Source organism: Mollisia scopiformis (genome assembly GCF_001500285.1).
Source record: "Mollisia scopiformis unplaced genomic scaffold LY89scaffold_4, whole genome shotgun sequence".
NCBI classification, from domain to species: Eukaryota; Fungi; Ascomycota; class Leotiomycetes; order Helotiales; family Mollisiaceae; genus Mollisia; species Mollisia scopiformis.
The window spans coordinates 1,345,417-1,366,978 of record NW_017263584.1 but is presented as its reverse complement, the minus strand read 5'-3'; the positions used below and the strand labels follow the sequence as shown (position 1 = coordinate 1,366,978).

Sequence of the window (21,562 nt, the reverse complement as noted above, 5' to 3'; positions counted from 1 at the left end):
ACTTGGAACGTGGCTGAGACTTTCAATGCTAGGCTTCTTATTGACAACAGCGGAAGCAAAAGAAGCTCGCTGAAGATGCGGGGGGGTATTTTTGCGAGGAAAGTGGAAGCGGAGAGATGGATATTGACGGCATATTTGGTGAAAGTGTTTGTGTTAGATGTGTCAAGGAGCAGGTATGCATAGGTGTGTTTTTTAAAACTATTTAATTGATCGAGTTTTTTTACTCACTAATATTAGTATAAATGAATAATCAAATCAAAGCTTCAAAACGATTCTGTTATTTAAAATAGAATTGAAGCAAAGACAGAGAAGCAAGTAAGCGATATTCAATCGAACGCTTTCACTCGAGCTGTTAGCAGAACTACCTGCGATTCCACCACTTCTTCGTGTCACATAGTTTTCTGGAATGGAAGGCAAATCGAATAGGGGAGTTGCTTCCATTTCTATTTCAAAGTTGCATGGCACGTGTGTTGCGTCATGCATGCTGATCTGTCAAACGTGGTAGAGGCGGCATGGCAATCCATCAAAATTCCCATGCCGTCGACTTCCCAGGATGAACGCCATAGCCATCCTCTTATCTTTCCTTTCGGGATCTGATCAATTGCTCCAAAGACCAAGAATTTCTTTTTGGGGGAGAAAAGTCGGGATCATCACTCTGCTTTGAAATCCTTCGTGGAATAGAGTAGTAACTAAACTGTTTGACCTGTCAAATGGAACTCCTCTACAAATATCCTGTTTTTCGGTTCATTTGGGAGGAGTTTTCTCCGGAGGAAGGCACACATCCTTATGAACTTTCCCCTTAGCATCAATGTCTATGCAGAATGACGACGGGATGCAAAGAAGGGTCCGATGATGATCGACGTCAACGTCTCCACAATAGGCACTTGGGGCCTGGGCGTGCAGGCCTTGACCTAGCACATGAGTGTACTCGGTCGGTACATTTAGTCTAGTCTCTACGTCCGAAAAACTAGAGCCACCACGTCGGCGATAAAGTGGTTAAGCTATGCCTAAACGTGACAATAAGGAAACTTACGGTATACAGTACTCGGCTTGAGCCGACATCAACACCGGTTGCCATAGAGCTCTGTTGTGGCGAATATGTCAACAGGTGGTATGGTCTAGAAAGACAAAAATGACTGTAAGTGTCTGTCCGGTGATCTTAGATACCTAAAACTGTGCCACCGAATACCAAAAAATGGAAAAGTAGGAATTCGACAAGGCATCAATTGGAAACTCTTGGTAAAGGTATACTGTAAAATCTTACCTAAGTATCACGACTCACAACTCACGAGTGAGAGTTGACCTGAGCTTTTGCTCCGGACAGACAAGGTACCCACATGAAAGATTCCCGCTGCCTGAATCGTATGTGGACCTCGGCCAGGATGTTACAGGATCCTCGCCCAACCATTGCCATGTGCAGCTTCTCATTGGTCTGCGGGCCAAGATGGGATTCTCAGAATTCGCATGTTTGTCTGCAGCGGCAAAGTCGGAAAGTGGCGCTATGAGAGCTCGTTTGATGTCACTGATCGAGAATCTGGGGGTTGATCTGGCTTTGAATCATAGCTCCAAGGAAACCATACCCTCTTAGGCTTGGACTGACCGTAAAAAGCTTTCATCGCTCAGACACTACAGTAGAAAGGTTCTTTGCAGTTGTAGTGGGGTCGCCGGGCGCATGAGTTCAGCAACACCAGTTACTACAGTAAGCTATCAGAAACATCGCAAAATAACAATCGTCGTCCGGGGCAATTGATGATTCGTCGTGGAGCTTCGCGGAGCTTCCAAGTGTTTGCTTTTTGAGTTTATTCGCATCTGCTGAGGCGCAATCCAATGGGATTGGAAGAGGAGAGAAATGACCGCGCAAGCCACTACAAGAAAAGAAACCACCCGGCCCCGTGGACTGTAGGGATGTGTCCATGCTCTGCAGCATTGTCTTGAATCCAGTTGTAGAATTCTGAATGCCCACGTTTGGAGGTGTCGCATCTCAGGACGGGTGGCAAATAATAAGAAACAACTGGTCCACCCACAAACAGGGAGAGCGGGGCGGGGCTGGCTCGCCGCCTTTGTGGTTGCCGTGATCCTGGCTGTCTATCCCTGTATGACTTCCTTACGCTGCATGGGCTATGTCTTACCTTGTTGATGATTGCTGGGAGAGGAGAGGAGGGGAAGGGGAGAAGAGCTTCCAAACGAATACCACTTGTTCGTTTCGTTCTGGTGTCGTGCAGTCCCTGACATGGCCTGTGTGCCCGCCCCGTCATCATTGCCAGGTGTTGGTAGTCCTAATTGTAACTTATATGTGGCGTGTAACACTGGAGGAGGGTTCAGAGTCCAGAATATTTACCCATCTCCAACTTCATCTGTAAGAAGGAAAGACGTCTTGGCGACAAGAAGCTGAACAGAAAACGAGCATAAACGGACAGAGCACGGTAATAATAGCCTGGCAGCAGCATCAGGTCGTCTTGGTGCTGGTGCTGGTGCTGTACCTGTACGTTAGCTGCGAAGCTACTTTAGTGTTGGTCGCCCCTCCTGCTCAACCAAGCTACCTACATCAAAACCACTTTACTTTCCCGCCGTCCATTCTTTGTCGACTCTCACCGACAAACGGGCACAACAATACGACACGAAATTGATCTCGTTCACCTTTCCCATCTCAAAGCAAAGGAAAGGAGATCCAGTCTCACGAATTGTGTTACTTACCCGAAGATCGCAACGACGACGACATCATACCAAGATTAACGTGCACGACAAGACGACCGAGATTCACCTTTCCCATCTCATAGCAGACGAAAGGAGAGTGTCAATCTCACGTACCTGCCTTACTTACCCGACGAAGATACCCGGCGAAGAGCGCAACAACGACCGACATCATACCAAGATTAACAATCTGATCCGCAGCAGCAGACTAAGAGCTTTCCACGTCTCCAACCTGGGTCCTTACAATCTCACCCTCATCAGTCGCGGACGAGTTCCCGACAATGGCTACACCATCAAACATGTTTGATATGACAGACAATACCATCAACCCAAACCTCACCATGCAAGACAACTCAGACCTGAACGACTTCTTCAACCCCATGGAGCCAGCTTCGACTTCGACCAATTCAGCATGGAGTGGCATGGGCATGGGTCAATTCATTGACATCAATCGCAACACCGAGTTCCCCTTTCCTCAGACCCAGAACAGTCTTCCCTTCGGCGTCCCCCCTCAAGCTCTCAATACCTACATTGCAGGACCTATGAATAACGCACCGGCATACCTCCATGGCGTACCAGTATCCGCGGGGTTTGCCTTTCTACAAACTGCAGCTCCGAGTGCTTTAATGGACACACAAAACCCGGGCTATACTACCCGCCAAGCTACAAGCTCCTCACAAAAGGCACCTCGAGATTCGACCAACAATAACGAAGCCAGCACCGAGTCCACTGAGAAGAAGCCTCGAAAGCAACGGAAGAAGCGTAGCAAGCAATTGTCTGAAGCAGAAGCCAACGAGAAGCGTCAGAAGTTCTTGGATCGAAACAAGGCCGCTGCTCATAAGTGTCGTCAACGCAAGAAGGAATGGACCGACAATCTTTCAACCAAAGCCTCCGCCGTTAAGGACGAAAACGACAGGTTGAAGATTGACATGGCGGGAGCATATTATGTTATTGATAGCTTGAAGGCAGAAATAGCAAAGTTGCGTATGCCAGGAAGTGTTCACACCTGCAACTTTCCACAAGCCGAGAAACAATATGAAGAATTCTTGAAGAGAGAAGCGAATGGTTTCGCCGACGAAGCTAGTATTGCACACCAGTTCCTTAGAGATCGACGCGAACGCGAACGCACGGCTGCAGAGAATGATGGAGAAAGCGGGTTTGAAATGTCAAGACGAACATCGCAGCAGAGTGGCCGGAGCGCATATGTACAAACTGGACGTACTGAGAGACATGATTCCGGTGTTTCTCTCGGCAATACTCCAGAAGATGCGAAGACCCACGATACACCAAAAGCTTCTGTCGATGAGGGAATCGATCTTGATAATGGTCGTAACTTCTTTGGTGATGGTAACATGATGCCTAACCAACGATTGGGTATGTGGGGCAACGAGTCGACTGCCAATGGTCCAGATGATTTGATGGATCCTGCAGTTTACTTGGGTCTCGTCAACTGAAGTACTCTCTTCGATACCCCCGGCAGACTGCGAAAATCAATTGATTGGATCCTTCTAGTGGTATCTGGGACCAATTGTATAATGCAATAACGACAGGGGCTGGACAGCGTTTCGGAATGGGAGTAAATGTTGCGATGGAGTTGGGAGGTATTTTGTTTTGCTTTGGCTGTAAAGATAGGTGATATACCCGGTAACAAAGCGCCAGATCGCTGTGGACGAACGAAACTTGGTGGTTTTTTGCTGGAGTACATCAAGGAGAGATGTTTGCAAGTTGGCTAAGTGAGCTCTTACATGTGAGCTGCAAGCACATTAGCAACTATATGTGCTTCGAACGGGAGAAGAAAAGTGTTGCTGTAATTGATCAGAGCTACCGAATGAAAAATATCAACGCAGTACACATGTATAAGTGATGTGAACATGGATTGTCCCTAACAAGTATATCAGTTCATTTTAAATATCTCAAACATTTCGTATTTGGATGTAATGACTATCCAATAGTTAGATTATATTCTTGCCTCTTATACGGCTTTCTTTTCTTCCATTATCAAAAATCCAAATCTTCAATCCCACGTCCAGCTGTCGGCAATGAAATCCAACTCCACTCACCTTTGACCCTTCTCTCTTCCTTCCCTCCTCTCGCCCAAGTCACCATCAACAACCACCAACCCTACAACTTACCTATGACCAACCAATACCCATTTGACATCATCCTCATACGACAATGACTTCAACTCACACCCAACAATCCAGACCTTCCCAACACCCGAACATACCCATTCATTCATCCTACTCTCCAAACCGCCAAGACATTGTTCAGACACTAGGCAATACATCAACGTCCTAATCCCCTTCCCCTAAAGCCGAATGATGATTCATCATCTCGGCAGTCTGGGACTGGGGCGGCGGTAGTGGGATGGTAAGTTCCGCTAGGGCGGGAGCGGAGGGGTGGGCGGAGTGGGGTGGATGGGGATGGGGTACCGGGTGGAGAAGCGGGTGTGTGTCATTGTGGAGGTCTTGGTGAGAGGGTCTGGATGATGGGTCTGGATGAAGTGGGTGTGGTTTGATGTGTTGGTGGGTGGGTGTAGTAGAGTGAGTGTGGAAAGGGGTTTAGTCGAAGAGGGAATGAGTATTTGTAGAGTTGATCTGATGTGGAGATTGATGAGCTATCTTGGGTCCAAGCAGAGGAGGTAATTCTCAGTTGGTCTTGCCTGTTGGTAGGTAGGGCCATGGTTGTGAAGTAGGATTTGCCGGGCCAAGGACTGTACTGGAATGCAAATTCGCTTCGACTTTTCCCCCTCTCAAGGAATTGTTCCCTCTAATCACGGGAATGCTCCTGTACTCCAGTCGACCAGTAAGCGATTCTGTTTCCATGCTCCTTGTCGAAAGACTTGTTTACACCATAGGCTCTCGATGGTAAGGTTGCTCTACCACGAGCCTTGTTCCTGAAGGCTACTTCTTGACTATCCATTCTTTCTTCGTCTGCAACAATGGCGTGGCCAGTGTTAAGCTCCGAAAAATTTGTAAGGACGACATATCGTAGTCGATGACTGTCGAGTGTCGATAGTCGAGCCAAGTGTCCTTGAATATGTCAGCATCTTAGTATCTTTCATTCATTACCTTCTTCTATCCATCCGTCCCTGTCTTTTCAGAGTTCTTCTAGAATCGCCGAGTCGTCCACGAGTATGGATGAGCCAACGTGCATCCCGAAGTTCGTACATGTATCCCGGGGCCGTCTTTGTTTGTAGCGTGCCGAGATGTTCCATCGAAAGATCCGAGGAATCACAAGTCAAACTTGCTATCGTTGTTGCACTGGATGAAGCTCGGCCACTTGTTCTTCCTCTTGACATTCGTTCGCCAGCTCAATGATCCATTCGTCTCTTTACAATCCGTGACTCTTGTGCTGCAACGCTGTAGAGGCGTAGTAGGGTATCCATAGTTGTCGTCCATCCAGCAAGAGAGTAGAAGTCGACGGCATGCCCACTCGTGATTATGATGGCGAGATGGTTTTTAAGATTCCGAAGACCACATAGCCACTTGCTTATACTTTAGTTCGAATAATGCTTACAAGAACCGCTAAGTTGACTTCGTCTGTGATACAGTTGTGTTTGGTAGGGACGAGGTCCAGATATCGAGATGCCACCTTTTTGGTACTCCTAAGTCTTACCTTAACAAACAAACAAAAATAACTCTTCTCTTTGGCAGATTCGAAACAGAAAATATTTAAAGAGGAGAGAAACGAGTGTTGCCACGATGACCTATATGACTGCGTCCTTCACACTGTGATGTAATGCATGCAAAAAGTAACGACGTCGCCGTGAAACACAATCCTTGACATTCGACCGGAAAGGAAATCCGACAAGACAAAGTCCAAGGGAAAAAAGTATAGAAAATTGCGTGCAATCTCAACTAATCGATAAGTCATTCCTCAGTGCTATATTGCTTCTTTCTAAGAACAGCTTTGCACGACATCTGAACTGTTTGATCTTGGCCTCTGTACTTTTCGAGGATCAATTCGCATTTGAGAAAAACTGTTGACGTCGGTGTCGCTTTCGTCAATGAGTTCTGGGCGTAAGTGACCAGGGGATGTCATCGTCGATGATCATCGCGCTGGTGGACTTGCACTCCGACGAATCACGTGCAGTTTGTATTAAATAGGGAATTGAGCGCAATGGTAAGGAGAAGCAGTTGAATTAAGAAAAAGCATTGAGAATTGTATATGAATCAGGATGTTTGAAAGCAATGAGGCCTAGAATGGTGACATTCGCAACTTTGTGCTTGCAGGACAAGCAAAATAGAATTCTCAAAAGTACTGGAAAAGCTGGTTATCATCAGTAATTGATACATTTTTGTACAAGCTGGTGAAGTCTACGAACAGCGGCTAGATATGATACCTATATAACGCTCTTAAATTTAGGGCCAAGATCACTCGAATGCTCTTTCAGCATTTCGTCCAAAGCCTTCTTCTCAATGATAACCCTTCCCAGCTCCAACAGATCCTTGACATCCACTTCTCTAGCCATCTGGATCCTTCCATCCTCTCCAGCATGTCGCAAAGCCCTGAAGAGATTCTTCCTAAAGCTTCCCGTGATGACCAGCGACCTTCCATCCGGTTGTCCCCATCCATTATGCTGAAAGATGTCTTTCACATATCTCGTCTTTGGATACTCGATATCCATCCCATCTTCGCAGATGATCAACTCTCCTCTTCTATATCTCCAGCTCAAAGCAGTTCTCCACGCCAGATCATACACTTTTCTCGGTAATTCGGTCGAGAAGTCTCGAGGATGAGGACCGAATGATTTTCCTCCTCCCTTCAACATGGGAGACTGTCTCGTTCCTAGACGTGCCTTGCCGGTTCCTTTCTGGGGACGGATTTTGCGATGCGATCCGTGGACTTCCCACCGGGTTTTCGTGCTGGCTGTTCCTTGACGGGTGGCATCTCCTTCGAAGACTACGGCGCGGTGGAGGATATCTCTTCGTAAGGGGAGGTGCAAATGTTTGCTATCATATGATTCAAATCGTAGAGGTTCCATTTCAGGGAACTTGTAGACTGTGGTCGTAACGGTTGGGTCTGTACAGGTTAGAATGCATCCTTAACGCGGGTTGCTAGATGTACCTGGGAGGTCGTATATGGGATCCGAGGCAGTCTGGAGAAAAGAATTGCCAAACATTCTGTTTGCTTCGGATGGCATTGCAGTCTCTGTCGCCATGGACCTGCAAAGTCGAGGTGCTAGACATTGCTATGGACATTTCATGAGCTCGTATGTCAACTTTCAGGAGGTACACCATACCGTCAGAGGATCTTTCGAACTCGGAGTGAAAGTCCGCAGAGTTCTCAAGCTCCTCGAAAACGTCTGAAGGCCCTTTGAGGCCATTGTTGAGATGCTGAGGCTTCCCAGTTGATTCGAAGTGAAAATTGGAGCTACTTCCCCAAAAATCGCGTTCCACGAATCCTCGGACGAAAGATTTTCCGGATCCGTCCAGACTGCTTCAATAAATTTCATGCACCCTCAATTGATATCAACAGCACGACAATGTCCACCAGTCAGAAGGCCGTGAGGCCTCTGGCACGATGCCTTCGAAGTTTACAGTCACAACGTCAATCTGCGAACAATTTTCGAACACTCTCTAGCTCAGCACGATGCAATGTCGAAGCTGTTGTGGACTCGACCCCCGAGAAGCCCATATTCGACCCGGAGACTGTTACCAGTATAAAGGGGGAGAAGGCCTTGATGAAGAGTGGGATACTTCCAATTGGTTCAAGACGTCGTCGTGCTGCCATCAAGAGCTCTGACAACATTCCTTTTGAACAATTACCATACCTCTGCTTTCAAGAAGCACGAAAAGTGCTGCAGGAGGACAGAGAGGAGAAGCTGAAGCTGATTGCAACTGAACGATTACGAATATCAAACATGTTGGCTCGAGATCCTTCGACCTTCAAAGGAGGAGTTTTGGAAAAGGAGACAAAACTAAGTAGCATGAGAAGATATCTGGAATGGCTGAAGATCCAGGCCGACATCAATGATCCGTTGATCAAGAAGCGATTCGAGGACGGCGAAGGTATGGATATTACGAATATTCCCAAAGCTAGGTACTGATGAACTGCAGGTGACATGAATAAGCCTATTTATCGATATTTGGCAGACCGAAAATGGCGAGAATACCAGCGGAAGATTATCGTTCAGAGAATAGAACAATTCGGCATCGTACCGGATTTCCTACCTCACTTCGAACCAACAGCTGAGGTTCAGCTCGCTTTCAAGAACCGAAATGTCCAGCCTGGCGAATACATCGACTCGCGAGTTAGTGAGGTTGCACCAAGGTTGAAGGTGCAGGTATTCAACAAGGGAGAGCGATTAGTCACTGTTGTGGTAATTGATGGCGATGTTCCAGATGCTGAGAAGGACCGCTTTGGAACTAGAAGCCATTTCATCGCAACCGACATTCCTCTATCTCCAACAGACACGTCCATACCTCTTTCGAAAGTTACCAAAGAGCAATTGGTTCAGCCATGGTTACCGCCGTTCGCCCAGAAAGGATCGCCATATCATCGCCTTGCAGTGTTTGTGCTTGAGCAGCAACCAGGTCAACCAAAAGTTGAAGCAGAAAAATGGGCTGAGAGAGACAATTTCTTTTTGAAAAGCTTCATTGGCAAGACGAGAATGACTCCTATCGGATTCAACATGTTCCGTGCCACATGGGATGATGGAACTGCTGGCGTTATGGAGAGGGCCAGTATCGAAGGTGCGGACATCGAGTTCAAGAGGAAGAAAGTTGTGGCTCTGAAGCCAAAACAAAAGGCAAGAGGATGGGAAGCTAGACATGCTTCTGACAAGTATAAATCTTTGAGAAGATGATCTATATGAGAGTTTGTCAACTGTATCATATTGTACTATGAATCGAGGAGCCAGTGTATGCTCTTCTGTACTCAAGCCACAACGCATTGTTTACTAAAATTATTCTTCGTGTTATAAATCTTTCGTTTGCATGCTACCTCTTCATATAATTCTTCAAGCTGAAGCACTTAATATTTGTTGACTAGTTTGTTAACCATAACTTGTATTGTTTGTACAGTTCTTGATTCGTTGTTTTCTGTTCCTTGCTTAATTACTCCAGAATCCTTAAAGCAAATTCAGAATAACGTCATCCTAGTCTTGTATATCTGACAGTCTTTTTCGAATCATGCAATGCTGTGCTCTTACTTCTTGAATCTGAGTATGTTCTGTTTTTGATCAGTGGCTTTTACGGTTTGACTCATCTATCTGTATTGCGCAAAATCCGCAGACAGCGCTAATTGCGCGAACTGCGCGAATAGCGCGAATCGCGCAATAAGCGCAAAATGCTTGCTCTGTGCAAACATCCAAGAGAAAGTCCATTTCAGGCAAATTAAGCGAAGATAATAAGGAGTCATTGGCGCGCTAACATAGAATCCTCAATCAGACCAGAGTAAAGGCCAGTGGGCATGAAGTGTATTGTAGTTGTGTGATTCATGAATCTTTGAAACTCACGCATGCCTTAGGACTCCGCTGCTGGTCTGACAGAACCAAAGCCAAGGTGGTCCGGAGTCAATTGTTTAGCACTGCACCTTCAATTACTTCAATTACAGACTTGGAGCTGTGCCCATGACACGACCGTAATCGAACTAGTATTCCATGAAAATGGTAATTCATTCTGTACCCAACGAACGATAACTCCCTTTCGCCCTTGCAAGAAGTCCTGTATCTACTTCTTACAAATCCTTCATCACACCGTCCGATCCTCATCTCCACACGCCCAATAAGTACGGCGCAATCAATATCAGCACTAGTTTCTTCAACGTTGTTCCCATACCCAATCCTTCTGTCGTCCCTTTCGATATCAACCTTCTTTCGAGCAACTGGCGTTTATCGGCTACAGATGTATTGGCGACTCGTGTCTCTACCACTAAGAAAGGCATGGTACCCGTTGAAGTAGGTGCAGCTGATGCTTCAGATGTTTGGGGCGAAGCTGTGAGCCCTTCTATATATATTGACGATGTCATGCTTCTCCTTGAACCGAAACTTGTGCTATTTGCTGCAGCCGTACTCGATACCGGAATGATAATGAGACCATCATACGTCGAACTTGGTACCGAGTCACCAGAGCAAGTCCGATCTGAGCATGTAGACGTAGCGGTTGCAATGTTCTGCCCCATGGTCACTGGGGCGTTTTCGACTGTAACAGACGTTGTTGTGAAAACCCCTTGATCGACCATTTCTACACTCGTCATGTGCGCCATGCCCCAGATAGACGCAAATGTTGAGAACACAACGACCAAGACCATGAAGACGAGCGCAGCAACTGCAGGCCAAAACCACTTAGATTCTCTGAATTTCTTGAACCAGGTTTCTGTGGGAGGTGCTGGGGCTGGTGGTGCCACAGTGTACATATGCACGATTCGTGGACTTTCGATAACATAGTCTGAATCTTTTTGGGTGTGGCTCGACGAAGCTCGCGTGGTGGAGAGAGTGTGAAGAGAGTGGGCATCTGGATCGCCTGTGTAGATGGATTCATTTGGCTCAGTGTATTCGTGAAGTGTACTGAGCCTCCGCGGTGACGGACTGCGATTATCGCTGCTGTCCATGGTATGATCTTGTGCTTCAGCTCACCCGTTGACCTTCTGCAAACGATTCAAACACGTAGGGTTGTTATGGATTCGAGAAGAGAAGACTGGGAGTAAGATTTTGCACCAGTAAGAAGAGATCAGTGTGTTGTGATTCACTCTTCATTTGCTTCTTGAATAATTCCAGACCACCAAATCGTTTTATAGACTAATACATGCCCAGATTACTCATGCTCCTTCCATCTAATATCCGGTCCAAGCTTCACTCAACTCCTATTCTATCGGGCAGTAGTACTCGGAACGCATCCAAAAGGCAAGTTGTCCGTACATGTTGGTACATGTGAAATTTGTTGTGTCGGTGACTTCACAGTAGTTCGAAATCTCGAATTGCCTGCCCACCTTGGCAGATATGAGGTTTGTGGTTGCGTCGAACTCACATTCGTCCCGGATTCAGGTTTAACACTTCTGAGCACGAAATATGCAACAATTGCTACCATCAGCACCAAGGCGACTGGAAACATCCAATTTGGACAAATTCGTATAGTGGAGTTATCACCATTGCCGGATTCTGGAGGAGTTGGAGACCGAAGACTTACTCCGCTATCGTCGGGCTCTGGGTCTTGCTGGTCGGCGCCGGGCCATCTCGTCACAGGCTTGCTACCCATCTTGATTTGATTGGGAGACAGTGAGAAATTGGAGGTCGAGCCAGAAGAGAGCAAAAAGAGAGGGCTGCCAGATTAGACAGGGTATCAGGAACCTAGGAGTGATTCAGCAATCAACCTTGGTATATTCAGTCATGAGCATAATTGTTGGTTGTCGACTCAACACTCAACCCATACAATAATTCATTCGATTTTGGTTTCATCTTTTCGGTTCAATTTTCAACACAGTTCCAAGCGTAGACTTGTGAAAAGCCACGGCTTCAAGAGTTATTCCAAACACTAGTTGACTGCAAAAGCAACAAGATGAAATGGTTCTAGTCTGTTCATGCAAATTATCTATTTCTAGCTGAAGTCTATTGGAAATCAGGCGAAATGCTATTTCTTGATACAACAAGATTGGGTTTAGAATGTCTGAATTGGGTTCGTCTAGTCTCTTTGGCTATCAAAGAATTCTTCCGTCAAAGTGGCTCGACCTGACTGAAAAGAATTCCTGCGCCAAAATTGTCCTGACTTGGAAAGAGCCGAGATTATGACCATGCTCATCACAGCCCCATAATTGTACCGTGTACTGCGGTGTTCAAGTTGATAAAGATATTTCTTCTTGAACATGTCCAAGAAACGCTCATCCCCAGACTAATACCAAGAATGCTATCAAAATTCCCTAGCATCCCAGTCCCCAATCTACCACAGCTCGTTTCCCGGCTCGACTCTCCGCAATAGAAGTCTCCACAGGCACAGAACCAACTGTAGTCAGCACATGCATAACAGTGTTGTCCCCATCCTGATCTTCCCTCCCATGTGTTGCTGCCCAGTAAACTATTAGTGAGCCAATAAGGATGAAGTTCACTTACAATATGAACCATTTGTAACGTCGGAGAATAGTCCATTCGGTAATTTCGGCTTCGTGCATTTGAATACTGTAGATTTCGTGATATGGTGGAGGTGTGTTTTCTTCGATAGGCAACCTGTGGCTTTCGTTGAGTGGTTCTGGCATGTTGGCTTTGGTAGACATGGAATCTTCCACAACAGGGTTGATTGAGGGTCGAGAAGTGTTTTGAGGTAGTTGGAAAGAGGAACTGATCTCAAGAAGTGTTTAAGTAGGTTCAAAGAAGAGTCGAGATGTAAGCTGAAAGCGCTTGATTCACTGTAATACCATGCACTTTGTACGGAAAGTCAATGATGTGAGCTTTATATTACAGGTTCTTGAATGGATATCAAGTCCTGCCCTTATTCCAGTACATTACTGCACTGCCACTTGAATATTGCAGAGCACGTATTGAGACCCACCTTTACAGATATACCACCTAAAATATGGGTTGAAAGGCACACATTGTAGTTTTCTTTTTCATATGCTACAACTTTTGAAAACACCCAGTCCTCGATACACCCCCTTCATCAACCAAAAACCAGCAGCCAACATCCAACCAATACTCCCCACATACCAATCCCCACATTCATCAGGCTGCCTCTTTCGCTACCAGCAGTAATAGCTACCACTTCTCCTTCCATTCCGTTCCAATCCCCATAGCTTGTCCCATTCTGCCCTTGGTCTGGATTGTGAGACCCAACTACCTGGATGTAGCCAAAGAACATGAGAGCACATGTGACGCCGGTTCCGAAGAGGAGGAGCTTCCTCTTAGGTGGGGAGATGACATCGTCAAGTCCGATTCGCAAAAAGGGTCTTTCGTAGTCTTCATCCATTGGTAATGAGGTCTTTGTTGTTCGTGGTTTGTGGACTGTGCTTGAGAGTGCTTGAGACTAATTGAGACTGCAGCATGCATAAATACCCGATGATCTGTCGTTAATGTAAATGGGGTGTGATTCAAAGTTAACAACGATCGAGTAAGTCAGCGAGACACCACACAAAGGAGATTGGAAATTGAGTCAAGCATAGGTATATAAGATGAGGGACAGAGACAAGGCGACAGTCAGGGCTTCAATGGTAGTGCCTCAAACGGCAATTCTGTACACATACAAAATACATACAGTACAAGTCATTTCATTGCCATAGTCTTAGTCCAGTGACTCCGAAGTATCCTGGACCCAAGCAACGACCTCGATTCAGCTCGACTTAACCAGCTCCAGAACGCCATCACCTCCCACTAGTGATCCCACCTCCATAGTATCCTTGCTTATTCGTACATCGCATGACATGAGTTCCAATACCTATTTTCTTCTCGACTCCCTGGATCGACTTCTCTCCCTCTTCCTATCACGCTCCTTATCCCGGCTTCGACTCCTCTCACGTCTCCTATCCCTGTCCTTCTCGCGTTCCTTCTCTCGAGACCGGCTTCGATGACTTCTCTCTCGCTTGACATCAGGGCTTCGACTGCGGCTTCTCTTTCGTTCACGGTCACGATACCTATCTCTGCTTCTATCACGCCTTCGGCTGCGACTGCGTGAACGGCTTCTGCGGCGAGTTCTGTCATCATCACGAGTACGGCGAGAATCTCTATCCCTGTCTCGATCTCGATCGCGATCTCTGCTGCGGCTTCTGTCTCGCTTGTGAGTAGTGCTCTCGCGACGGCGAGATGATGCTCCTGGTACATAACGATCGATGTTGATAGGACTAGTAGATCTCTCGATCCTGCTGCCGCGTCTGACTGGAGAACGGGATCTGCTGCGGGCACGAGAAGTGCGGTCACGATCACGGTCTCTGTCTCTGTCCCGAGAGGACTCTCGCTTTCTGGCGGAAACAGGACTATTTATGCGACTGTCATCATGTTTCCGTTCAGTGCGATCAACCCAAACTGGAGGGGGTAAGCCTTTGTCTTTGGCCTCTTGTTGTTCTGCCTTCCATTGTTTTGCAGCGAGTTCACGCTTGGACATGTTAGCAAGTTTGATTGTATCGGTAAGCCTGGGGGTCCCTGATTTGAATACACTTACGCGATCTCTGGAAGCATCACGCTCACGCTTCTCACGGCTACGACTGCGAGACCATCTGGCCCTACGTCTATCTGGAGAGCGTGAACGATCCCTATCAGATCTTCGGTGTCTATCTCGGCTATCTCGGCGGCGTCTGTCATCTCGGTCTCTCGATTCGTAAGGTCGTCGATCATCACGATCTCGACTGCCTCGTCGAGAGTCTCTCTCTCTGCTATCTCGGCGATGACGGCTCCTGCTTCTGCTTGATCTCCGGACAGTATCTCGGTCACGACTTCGACTTCTTTTCCTGTCACGACTGTCCTCAACACGCTTATCAGGAAGATGAGGTGTCTTAAAGCCCTCAAGATCTGCCTTTGGACCAGTAGGAGCATTAAGGACTTTCTTGACATCTGACTTGACCGGCGAGTCTCGAGATATAGGCTTGATAGCTGAGGCTGGCATAGCTTTCCGAGGTGGTGGGGCCAAGCTCTCATCAACTTCGAGTTCTAATTGATGTCTCGAACGTTGTGAGGTCCGCTTTCCTTCCTTCAGCAAGTCGTTCAAAGCTTCTTGTTCCAAGCGTTCGCTCTCCTCCTTTGACAGCTCGAGTTTTGGTGTATGCTCCTTCGTCTCTACAATAGAGCCTCGGCGGGAAGTATCATCCTCACGTCTTCGATACCGGTCGTCTCGGTCATCATCGCGACCACGATCTCTATCAGAACGTCTGTCCGTACGCCTGTCTCGATCCCTATCTCGGTCTCGGTCTCGATCATGGTCTCGATCGCGGTCCCTGGGTTTGTCTTCCTCTCTCTCGCGCTCAGCTTTTCGGCGAGCTTCCCGATCAGCTCTTCTCCTCTCTTCATCAGCCTCTTGTCTCCTCTCTGCCTCCTTCCTCTTAGCGCGCTCCTCTCTTCTCTTCTCGTCAATGATTGCCTTCTCTCTGTCCCTCTCCTCTTGTCGGATTTTCTCCCTGGCATCCCGCTTCCTCTTGGCTTCCTCAGCCCACTGCTCCTCTGTCTTTCCACCTCTGGCTTGTTCCGCAGCGGCGGCTTCTTCGCCAATGTCCTCCCGTCTCAAGGCCCTGATACCAGTCTCAATCTCCTCGACATGCGCATCAATCAAGGCATCAATCCTAGCTTCCGCTGTTTGGTAGACTCCTGCTCGGTCGACGGCACCTTCAATAAGAAGTGTGGCTTTGCCTCTTTCGAGTTTCAAGAGGGCGGAAGGGCTTTTCTCGAGCTCTTCTTCGGCGACGCTAAGAACTGACTTTGTAAATTCTGCTTCGAGGTCCTATGTAAATAAAGTTGATTAGATAGTTGCTTTGCGACTGCACAGGGTAGAAAAGCTTACACTCTTCTCGAAATCGTCCCAAACCTGCTTGCGCAATGAATCATAGCCTCCCTTCTTCTTGAAAGTATGTGCAAGACCTTCAATGGCAGCTCTGGTCGCACTGGCTAAAGGCAAGTCTGTTGTCTTTAATCTCTTTCTTGCTGGAGCATCTTTGGTATTCCCGTTCACCGCAGGGGCATCTCTGCTGAACGCCATTGCGGTGGTCATTGCATGGTCGTAAGAATAATCAAATGAGCGACGTGGTTGTGATTGGATTCATGCTGAGCGCAAGTTGTCCAATACTTTCACGAGCTTGGGAGTGGTAGACTTGTAAATGCGACTGAGCAGGGCACAGACTACTCAGATCACATGATACAGACTAGCGCCGGCTCAATCCGAGCTTGACAAACGACCTCGATTTCTAGATCAAAGTGTACATCAGCCCATTGCCGACGCATCCACACATCAATCCATCCGGACACCTCAGGAAAGAGCTGAGAGCTCGACTACACGTTCTACAAGCTACGACTGGTCAGAAAAGCACACACAATGGTTCACAAGGTCCTTTTCTGGGGCGGTTTCGGTTCGTCTTCCCCCTCTGATATCCTGTGAAGGAGCTAATAAGAGCTCTTCCATAGGACTTGCCGTCCGTGTCTGGCAACTTGGTCTTGAGATGCGTCCGTTCTTTAACAGAGGGTCATTATGGGCATATCCGCTGTTCGCTGGTGTTGGAGGAAGCTTCGGATACTGGTTGATGGGCGTTGAGGAGAGACAACAGGCGATTCTAGGTGCGAGGAGAACGAGTCTATTGGAGAAGAGGGCGCGGAGGGCAGAAAGGGAGGCAGCTGAGGCAGAATCATAAGGCATGGGTGTGATACTTTGATGCGACCTTTAGAATGCCGGTATGGGAAAGGGAATGTATGTACAAAGTCACAATGAAATCAACAATTGGCCAAGAGTTCCTCTGAACGGGATATCCTTCCCAGGAACACAAATGTCGTAAGTTGTCAGTGTGTCCAATATGGATTCACAGCTTCATAGCTTCACCACAGAGTAGAGATTGTGGTGTACCGAACATGAGCCCCTTTCGAGAGAACTACGATCTTTGTTACTATAAACCAATATTTCTATCTTAACGAAAGTGGTGAGGGGATGACTTTTTAGATGGACAGGTTTTCACATTTGGAGAGCGATTGTTCTTGAGATAACGACTTTCGTAAGCAGAGCAATTATGCTCAATCTAATGTCTGAGCATAGTGCTGAGTAGCCTTGTGAAACTGTGCATCCGACATATCTTCATTACATATCGTACACAGGTGCGCCCATCGAGATGACTTATACCTTTGCCTAGCTTTGCAGCAACGCAGCCTCTAGATAGTGCTGGTATCCTCCTCTTTCAACCGCTCTCGTTGCCCATTCTGTGCAGGACTGGTACCGCTGTTGGTGGCACATTGCCTGATTCTGTGACGATCATGTGAAGGTATTCGGCAGGGGTGACATCATACATCATGTTGCATATTTGCAACTTCTTCATATCTTCCCAATTCGTAAGTGGTCCACCAGGTGTGACAAGCTCATCAGCTGGAGCTATCTCGTTGTGAACAATTGAGTCCAAAGCCACTCTCTCCGTAAACTTGATTGTCTCGCAAAGGACAATTACTGGCTTGTCAGCCTCGTTGGCTTCCATAGCTACTATAGCTGTTCCCACTCTAGCAAACAATCGACCATTGCTCATCATGGCATGAGCTCCCAATAAAACCTTCGTCACATTTTGAATGACGTGAACTAGCCCATTTAGCAAGCAATATTGGACATCCATACCCAGATTAACCAAAGCTGCTGCCAGATGTTTCCCTTCATGCAATGGTCGTGAGTCAACGACAATAACCTTGAATCTCTTTCCTTTGCTGAAGGCTCTAAGGAGTGTTCTCTGTACTACGCTACTCTTCGCATATGTCATAATGACATCTCCGTCCTTGATCTTCCCGGCTGCTTTTTTTGCTATAAGCTTATCGGCATAAGTGACACGCTCTTGAAGGAAGACATCAATAGCTCCGCAGAGATCTTTCTTGGCCTCCGCTTCTGGAGTATCAACATCGACTTTCGAGATCTCAAGCTTAAGCCAGCGAATTGCATTGCCCATAGATATTGAGATAGGACGGCAGGAGGCCAGATAGTCGATTTGGGGTGAGAGGACATGCGATGTCAGATGTCGTGTAAGTGAGTTACCAGGAGGAGTTGTATATGCTTCGATAACCTGGAATAGTCGGTTAGTATTTGCTACGAGTCCCATAAGTTAGACGACAAGATAAACTTACGCTCTTGAATGCCTGTAGCATAGCAACTAGTCTAGCACAGCTTCCACAGATTGTATAGTTGCCCATCTGCAGGCCTAATGCTAGAACCGCAGGATGAACCTCTTTACTTGCATCCGCAATCGAGGTTGTCCTTTGTCTGTACAGATGTCTGAAGAACTCGACCGTCTTGTCTTCTTTCTTTGGAACAACAGGTGCTGCAGTAGCAGCAGCAACCTTTTGCGATCCCCGGAAAGGCAAATTCCGCGAATTACCAACTGGACCTCCTGTTCTTTGCTGTGTCCTGGAACCCTTCTGTCCATCTCCTCTCTGCTGAGACCCCGAGGTACCTCCTGCTGGTTGAGGTACTGTGGATGGGCCTGCTGGGGAAAGCTCTGGAGCCGCTGGTGCACTTTCCGCCTCCTTCGCTGCAACAGTTTGTGCTCTCCGTGCTGCTTTCTCTTCCTTTGCTTTCTTCTTCAATTCGGCAGGCGTAAGCTTCTTTGTCGAACTTGTCTCCTGTGCATTTCCCGCTGGCTTTCCATTGCTGTTCGACTTTGATTTCTCTGTATTAGCCGATGATTGCTGAGCCCCTTCCGGTTGCTTTCCTTTTCCATTCGGTTGAGTCTGTGCCAGTGGGGCAGCAACTTCTGGTTGCGACGTTTCCACGGCTGAAGGTGAGTCTGTCGACGGCATTATGGTAGGATGTTCGCTCGCAATGCATAAGTCTTTCCGAGGGTCTTTGCGAAACAATATCTTGTAGAGTTCAAACACAAAGTCTGCTGCAAAACAGCTGAATGGTCCTCTTGAACCGGTACTCCGAATTGGGCTGAATAGCATTCATCCGCAACGTGGGGTTTCAAAATTTGACGTGAGTCACTCTTAGAAGGTTAGAAGATTTCAGGGCAAGAGACGATTCCATAAATTCAGACCGTTCGGTATCGGTGACTGTGGCGAGAATTGCTTCTTTCCCTCTGCTGATCTGTTGGATTCGTGTGCTGCAATGTTTACTTGAATTCCGGACGAAGGTGAGGCTGTGGAATTATCTTTTTTGGCGTCCTTCGGCACCCCTGTCAGACGAGGCCAGGAACGGAAGCTGCCGCTGAGTTCACCTTCGACGTAGGATAAGGGGGTACAAGTGAGTTGTCTTTCAAATACGTGTCTATGGTATCTACATACAAGTTCGAACTCCAATTATAGGCACTAATTGCTCTCTACAGCCCAATGTTCCACAAGGCAACCATGATCTCTCAGATCCTTCGCCACGCAGCAAGAACATACGGCTTGTTTGCAATTGAGTCATACACACAGTCGAGTCATCTTGGCCTGAGGCGATTGAGAAAGTTGCGTCCTAGCTCCTGTTGATCATAACGTCTCACCTGATGCTTCTTGTGGTGATGTTGGTGCCTCAGATGTCGTCTTCGAAATCTTCCCCTCCAAGAACAGTGTAGCCATAGCCAATATCTTTCCGTCCATAGGCTTCATCTCTTTCGCCCCAACCTCAGACATAGCACCCTTAATCTTTTTGATAACAGCTTTAGCTTCCTCCTCCGTAGCCTTCCTCCCTTTCTTCTTCCCCGCAAGTAGAACCTCGACCCTCTGGCCCTTCATCAAAAACTCTTTCAGCTTATTCAGCCGATGTCCCAAATCATTCCCATCAATAGCCCAATTGAGTTCCATATTCTTGACCGTAACACCACCCTTCCTTTCAGATTTCCGCTTTGCTTTTTCTGCTTCCCTCATTGCCAATTTATTCATGATCTTGCATATTGGAGGAATGCCCGGTTCACCAGGTTTCACCACAACGAGAGAATCTTTCTTTCGGTCCATCGAGTCGAGAATCGCCATTGTAGACCGCGGCTCCTGCAGCTTTCCATCCTCGTCCACGAGGGTTACGGACCAGGACTGGATTTCGTCATCTCGAGGGAGCCGGCTTTTCTCTGCTCTTGTCAGGTTGACGAGTGTGCGTCTCTGTTGAGGAAGCAGGATTGGAGAGGGTTTTGACGGCGATCGAGATAGGACGAGGGTTTGACGAGCTAATTGGAATTGAGATTGTTCAATAGGTGCAATGAAAACCCGATGTAAAGCTGCAGCTGTGCTGAAAACACATCTTGAGCTGCGCATTTTGTACGGAAAATTGTCAATGCTGGTTGTCGGAGCTGACTTTGAACAAGCAGAAGTTCTGAAGCTCTCTTGACCCAAGCGAAAATGTGAAGAAGCCAACCCGAAAAAGGAGCATCAAAATCACCTCGTGATATGACTTACAACCCCATCCCATCCCATTTCAAATCTCAGTAATGCTATGACAGTCTTCCAGAGACTATCACGACCCTTCAATTATCTGCGGGACAAATATGTTGGCCATCCTTTCCTCCTCGTCGGCGCGACCTTGAAGACGTTGTTCGTTAGTCACGTATTTCTCGAATATGGCTTTACGATGGGCGCATGTGAAGGAGCTTCCATGCTCCCCACCTTGGAAGTTTACGGAGACAGCGTTCTTATTTCCAAAGCCTACCGGCGCGGCAGAGGCATCAAAGTTGGAGACGTGGTTCAATTCGATTCCGTGGTGGAGCCGGGCAGCCAGGTGATAAAGACGGTGCTTGGGCTCGAAGGGGATTATGTGTTGAGGGATTCTCCAGGAACCAGTGGTCAAATGATCCAGGTAGGCACTACTGTTGATCTGTTTGGCGCCCAGTTTCTTACATTTTCAAGGTCCCACGAGGTCACTGTTGGGTTGTTGGAGATAATCTAGATTTTTCGAGGGATTCGAGAATGTTTGGACCCATGCCCATGGCTTTGATCAAAGGAAAGGTCATTGCTAAGGTGTTACCGTGGAGTGAAAGAAAATGGTTGATTAATGAGCTAAAGCATGTACAATAGCTTGCTCTGGATGTATTGTACAGAAGTTTCAAAGCAAGGCGCTGATGGTCTTCCTCTCTAAAGGAATCATTTTCATAGGTTTCCATGATTATCGCCCATGTAACATTATGAGCGCTTAAATATTTCCAGAATCCCTTCTTTCTAAGGCTGAACTTGTGGGCTTCCTGCTCCAGGATGCTTCCAATGTCAGAATATACCATTTGAATCCAGTAATACTGCGTAGTCGAGTATCATGCAAATTTTTCCGACTCCATCTCCTCATTGGCGTGGTGTCTCTTGACTCTGAATAAGACTCACATCGTGGTG

General features: G+C 47.2%; 11 protein-coding genes across 11 annotated transcripts; 4 read left to right on the top strand and 7 right to left on the bottom strand.

Moving 5' to 3' along the window:
* The first annotated feature begins 2,538 nt into the window (after nt 1-2,538).
* On the top strand, nt 2,539-4,498 carry LY89DRAFT_681345 (uncharacterized protein). The gene has a single exon (XM_018214271.1). It carries the CDS (start codon nt 2,973-2,975, stop codon nt 4,143-4,145), a length of 1,173 nt encoding a protein of 390 aa, XP_018076362.1. The 5' UTR covers nt 2,539-2,972; the 3' UTR covers nt 4,146-4,498.
* Nucleotides 4,499-6,972: 2,474 nt separating this feature from the next.
* LY89DRAFT_715010 (50S ribosomal protein-like protein L4) lies at nt 6,973-8,044 on the bottom strand. The gene is made up of 3 exons (XM_018218171.1): nt 7,937-8,044; nt 7,762-7,885; nt 6,973-7,716 (listed from the first exon to the last, which is right to left on the bottom strand). The coding sequence occupies exons 1-3, from the start codon at nt 8,018-8,020 to the stop codon at nt 7,037-7,039; spliced, it is 888 nt and encodes a 295-aa protein (XP_018076361.1). The 5' UTR covers nt 8,021-8,044; the 3' UTR covers nt 6,973-7,036.
* Nucleotides 8,045-8,174: 130 nt separating this feature from the next.
* On the top strand, nt 8,175-9,580 carry LY89DRAFT_638124 (putative 54S ribosomal protein L35, mitochondrial). Its single transcript, XM_018211559.1, has 2 exons — nt 8,175-8,705; nt 8,754-9,580. Exons 1-2 carry the CDS (start codon nt 8,180-8,182, stop codon nt 9,500-9,502), a joined length of 1,275 nt encoding a protein of 424 aa, XP_018076360.1. The 5' UTR covers nt 8,175-8,179; the 3' UTR covers nt 9,503-9,580.
* An 803-nt stretch (nt 9,581-10,383) lies between these two features.
* Nucleotides 10,384-11,247, bottom strand: LY89DRAFT_768294 (uncharacterized protein; the record flags this gene model as incomplete). The annotated part of the gene is made up of 1 exon (XM_018221780.1): nt 10,384-11,247. The coding sequence occupies one exon, from the start codon at nt 11,245-11,247 to the stop codon at nt 10,405-10,407; it is 843 nt and encodes a 280-aa protein (XP_018076359.1). The 3' UTR covers nt 10,384-10,404.
* A 257-nt stretch (nt 11,248-11,504) lies between these two features.
* LY89DRAFT_729486 (uncharacterized protein) lies at nt 11,505-11,891 on the bottom strand (the record flags this gene model as incomplete). The annotated part of the gene is made up of 1 exon (XM_018219385.1): nt 11,505-11,891. One exon carries the CDS (start codon nt 11,889-11,891, stop codon nt 11,505-11,507), a length of 387 nt encoding a protein of 128 aa, XP_018076358.1.
* A 658-nt stretch (nt 11,892-12,549) lies between these two features.
* On the bottom strand, nt 12,550-13,623 carry LY89DRAFT_778345 (uncharacterized protein; the record flags this gene model as incomplete). Its single annotated transcript, XM_018222205.1, has 2 exons — nt 13,331-13,623; nt 12,550-12,692 (listed from the first exon to the last, which is right to left on the bottom strand). Exons 1-2 carry the CDS (start codon nt 13,587-13,589, stop codon nt 12,550-12,552), a joined length of 402 nt encoding a protein of 133 aa, XP_018076357.1. The 5' UTR covers nt 13,590-13,623.
* A 195-nt stretch (nt 13,624-13,818) lies between these two features.
* On the bottom strand, nt 13,819-16,394 carry LY89DRAFT_681343 (uncharacterized protein). Its single transcript, XM_018214270.1, has 3 exons — nt 16,104-16,394; nt 14,775-16,043; nt 13,819-14,708 (listed from the first exon to the last, which is right to left on the bottom strand). The coding sequence occupies exons 1-3, from the start codon at nt 16,296-16,298 to the stop codon at nt 14,055-14,057; spliced, it is 2,118 nt and encodes a 705-aa protein (XP_018076356.1). The 5' UTR covers nt 16,299-16,394; the 3' UTR covers nt 13,819-14,054.
* A 93-nt stretch (nt 16,395-16,487) lies between these two features.
* LY89DRAFT_391026 (uncharacterized protein) lies at nt 16,488-17,100 on the top strand. The gene is made up of 3 exons (XM_018207189.1): nt 16,488-16,665; nt 16,721-17,000; nt 17,069-17,100. Exons 1-2 carry the CDS (start codon nt 16,632-16,634, stop codon nt 16,942-16,944), a joined length of 258 nt encoding a protein of 85 aa, XP_018076355.1. The 5' UTR covers nt 16,488-16,631; the 3' UTR covers nt 16,945-17,000; nt 17,069-17,100.
* Nucleotides 17,101-17,280: 180 nt separating this feature from the next.
* Nucleotides 17,281-19,522, bottom strand: LY89DRAFT_681342 (IF-2B-domain-containing protein). The gene is made up of 2 exons (XM_018214269.1): nt 18,401-19,522; nt 17,281-18,339 (listed from the first exon to the last, which is right to left on the bottom strand). The coding sequence occupies exons 1-2, from the start codon at nt 19,070-19,072 to the stop codon at nt 17,479-17,481; spliced, it is 1,533 nt and encodes a 510-aa protein (XP_018076354.1). The 5' UTR covers nt 19,073-19,522; the 3' UTR covers nt 17,281-17,478.
* On the bottom strand, nt 19,519-20,552 carry LY89DRAFT_681341 (uncharacterized protein). Its single transcript, XM_018214268.1, has one exon. It carries the CDS (start codon nt 20,222-20,224, stop codon nt 19,742-19,744), a length of 483 nt encoding a protein of 160 aa, XP_018076353.1. The 5' UTR covers nt 20,225-20,552; the 3' UTR covers nt 19,519-19,741.
* A 1-nt stretch (nt 20,553) lies between these two features.
* On the top strand, nt 20,554-21,473 carry LY89DRAFT_778340 (signal peptidase-like protein I). The gene is made up of 2 exons (XM_018222204.1): nt 20,554-21,038; nt 21,089-21,473. Exons 1-2 carry the CDS (start codon nt 20,679-20,681, stop codon nt 21,254-21,256), a joined length of 528 nt encoding a protein of 175 aa, XP_018076352.1. The 5' UTR covers nt 20,554-20,678; the 3' UTR covers nt 21,257-21,473.
* Nucleotides 21,474-21,562: the final 89 nt, after the last annotated feature.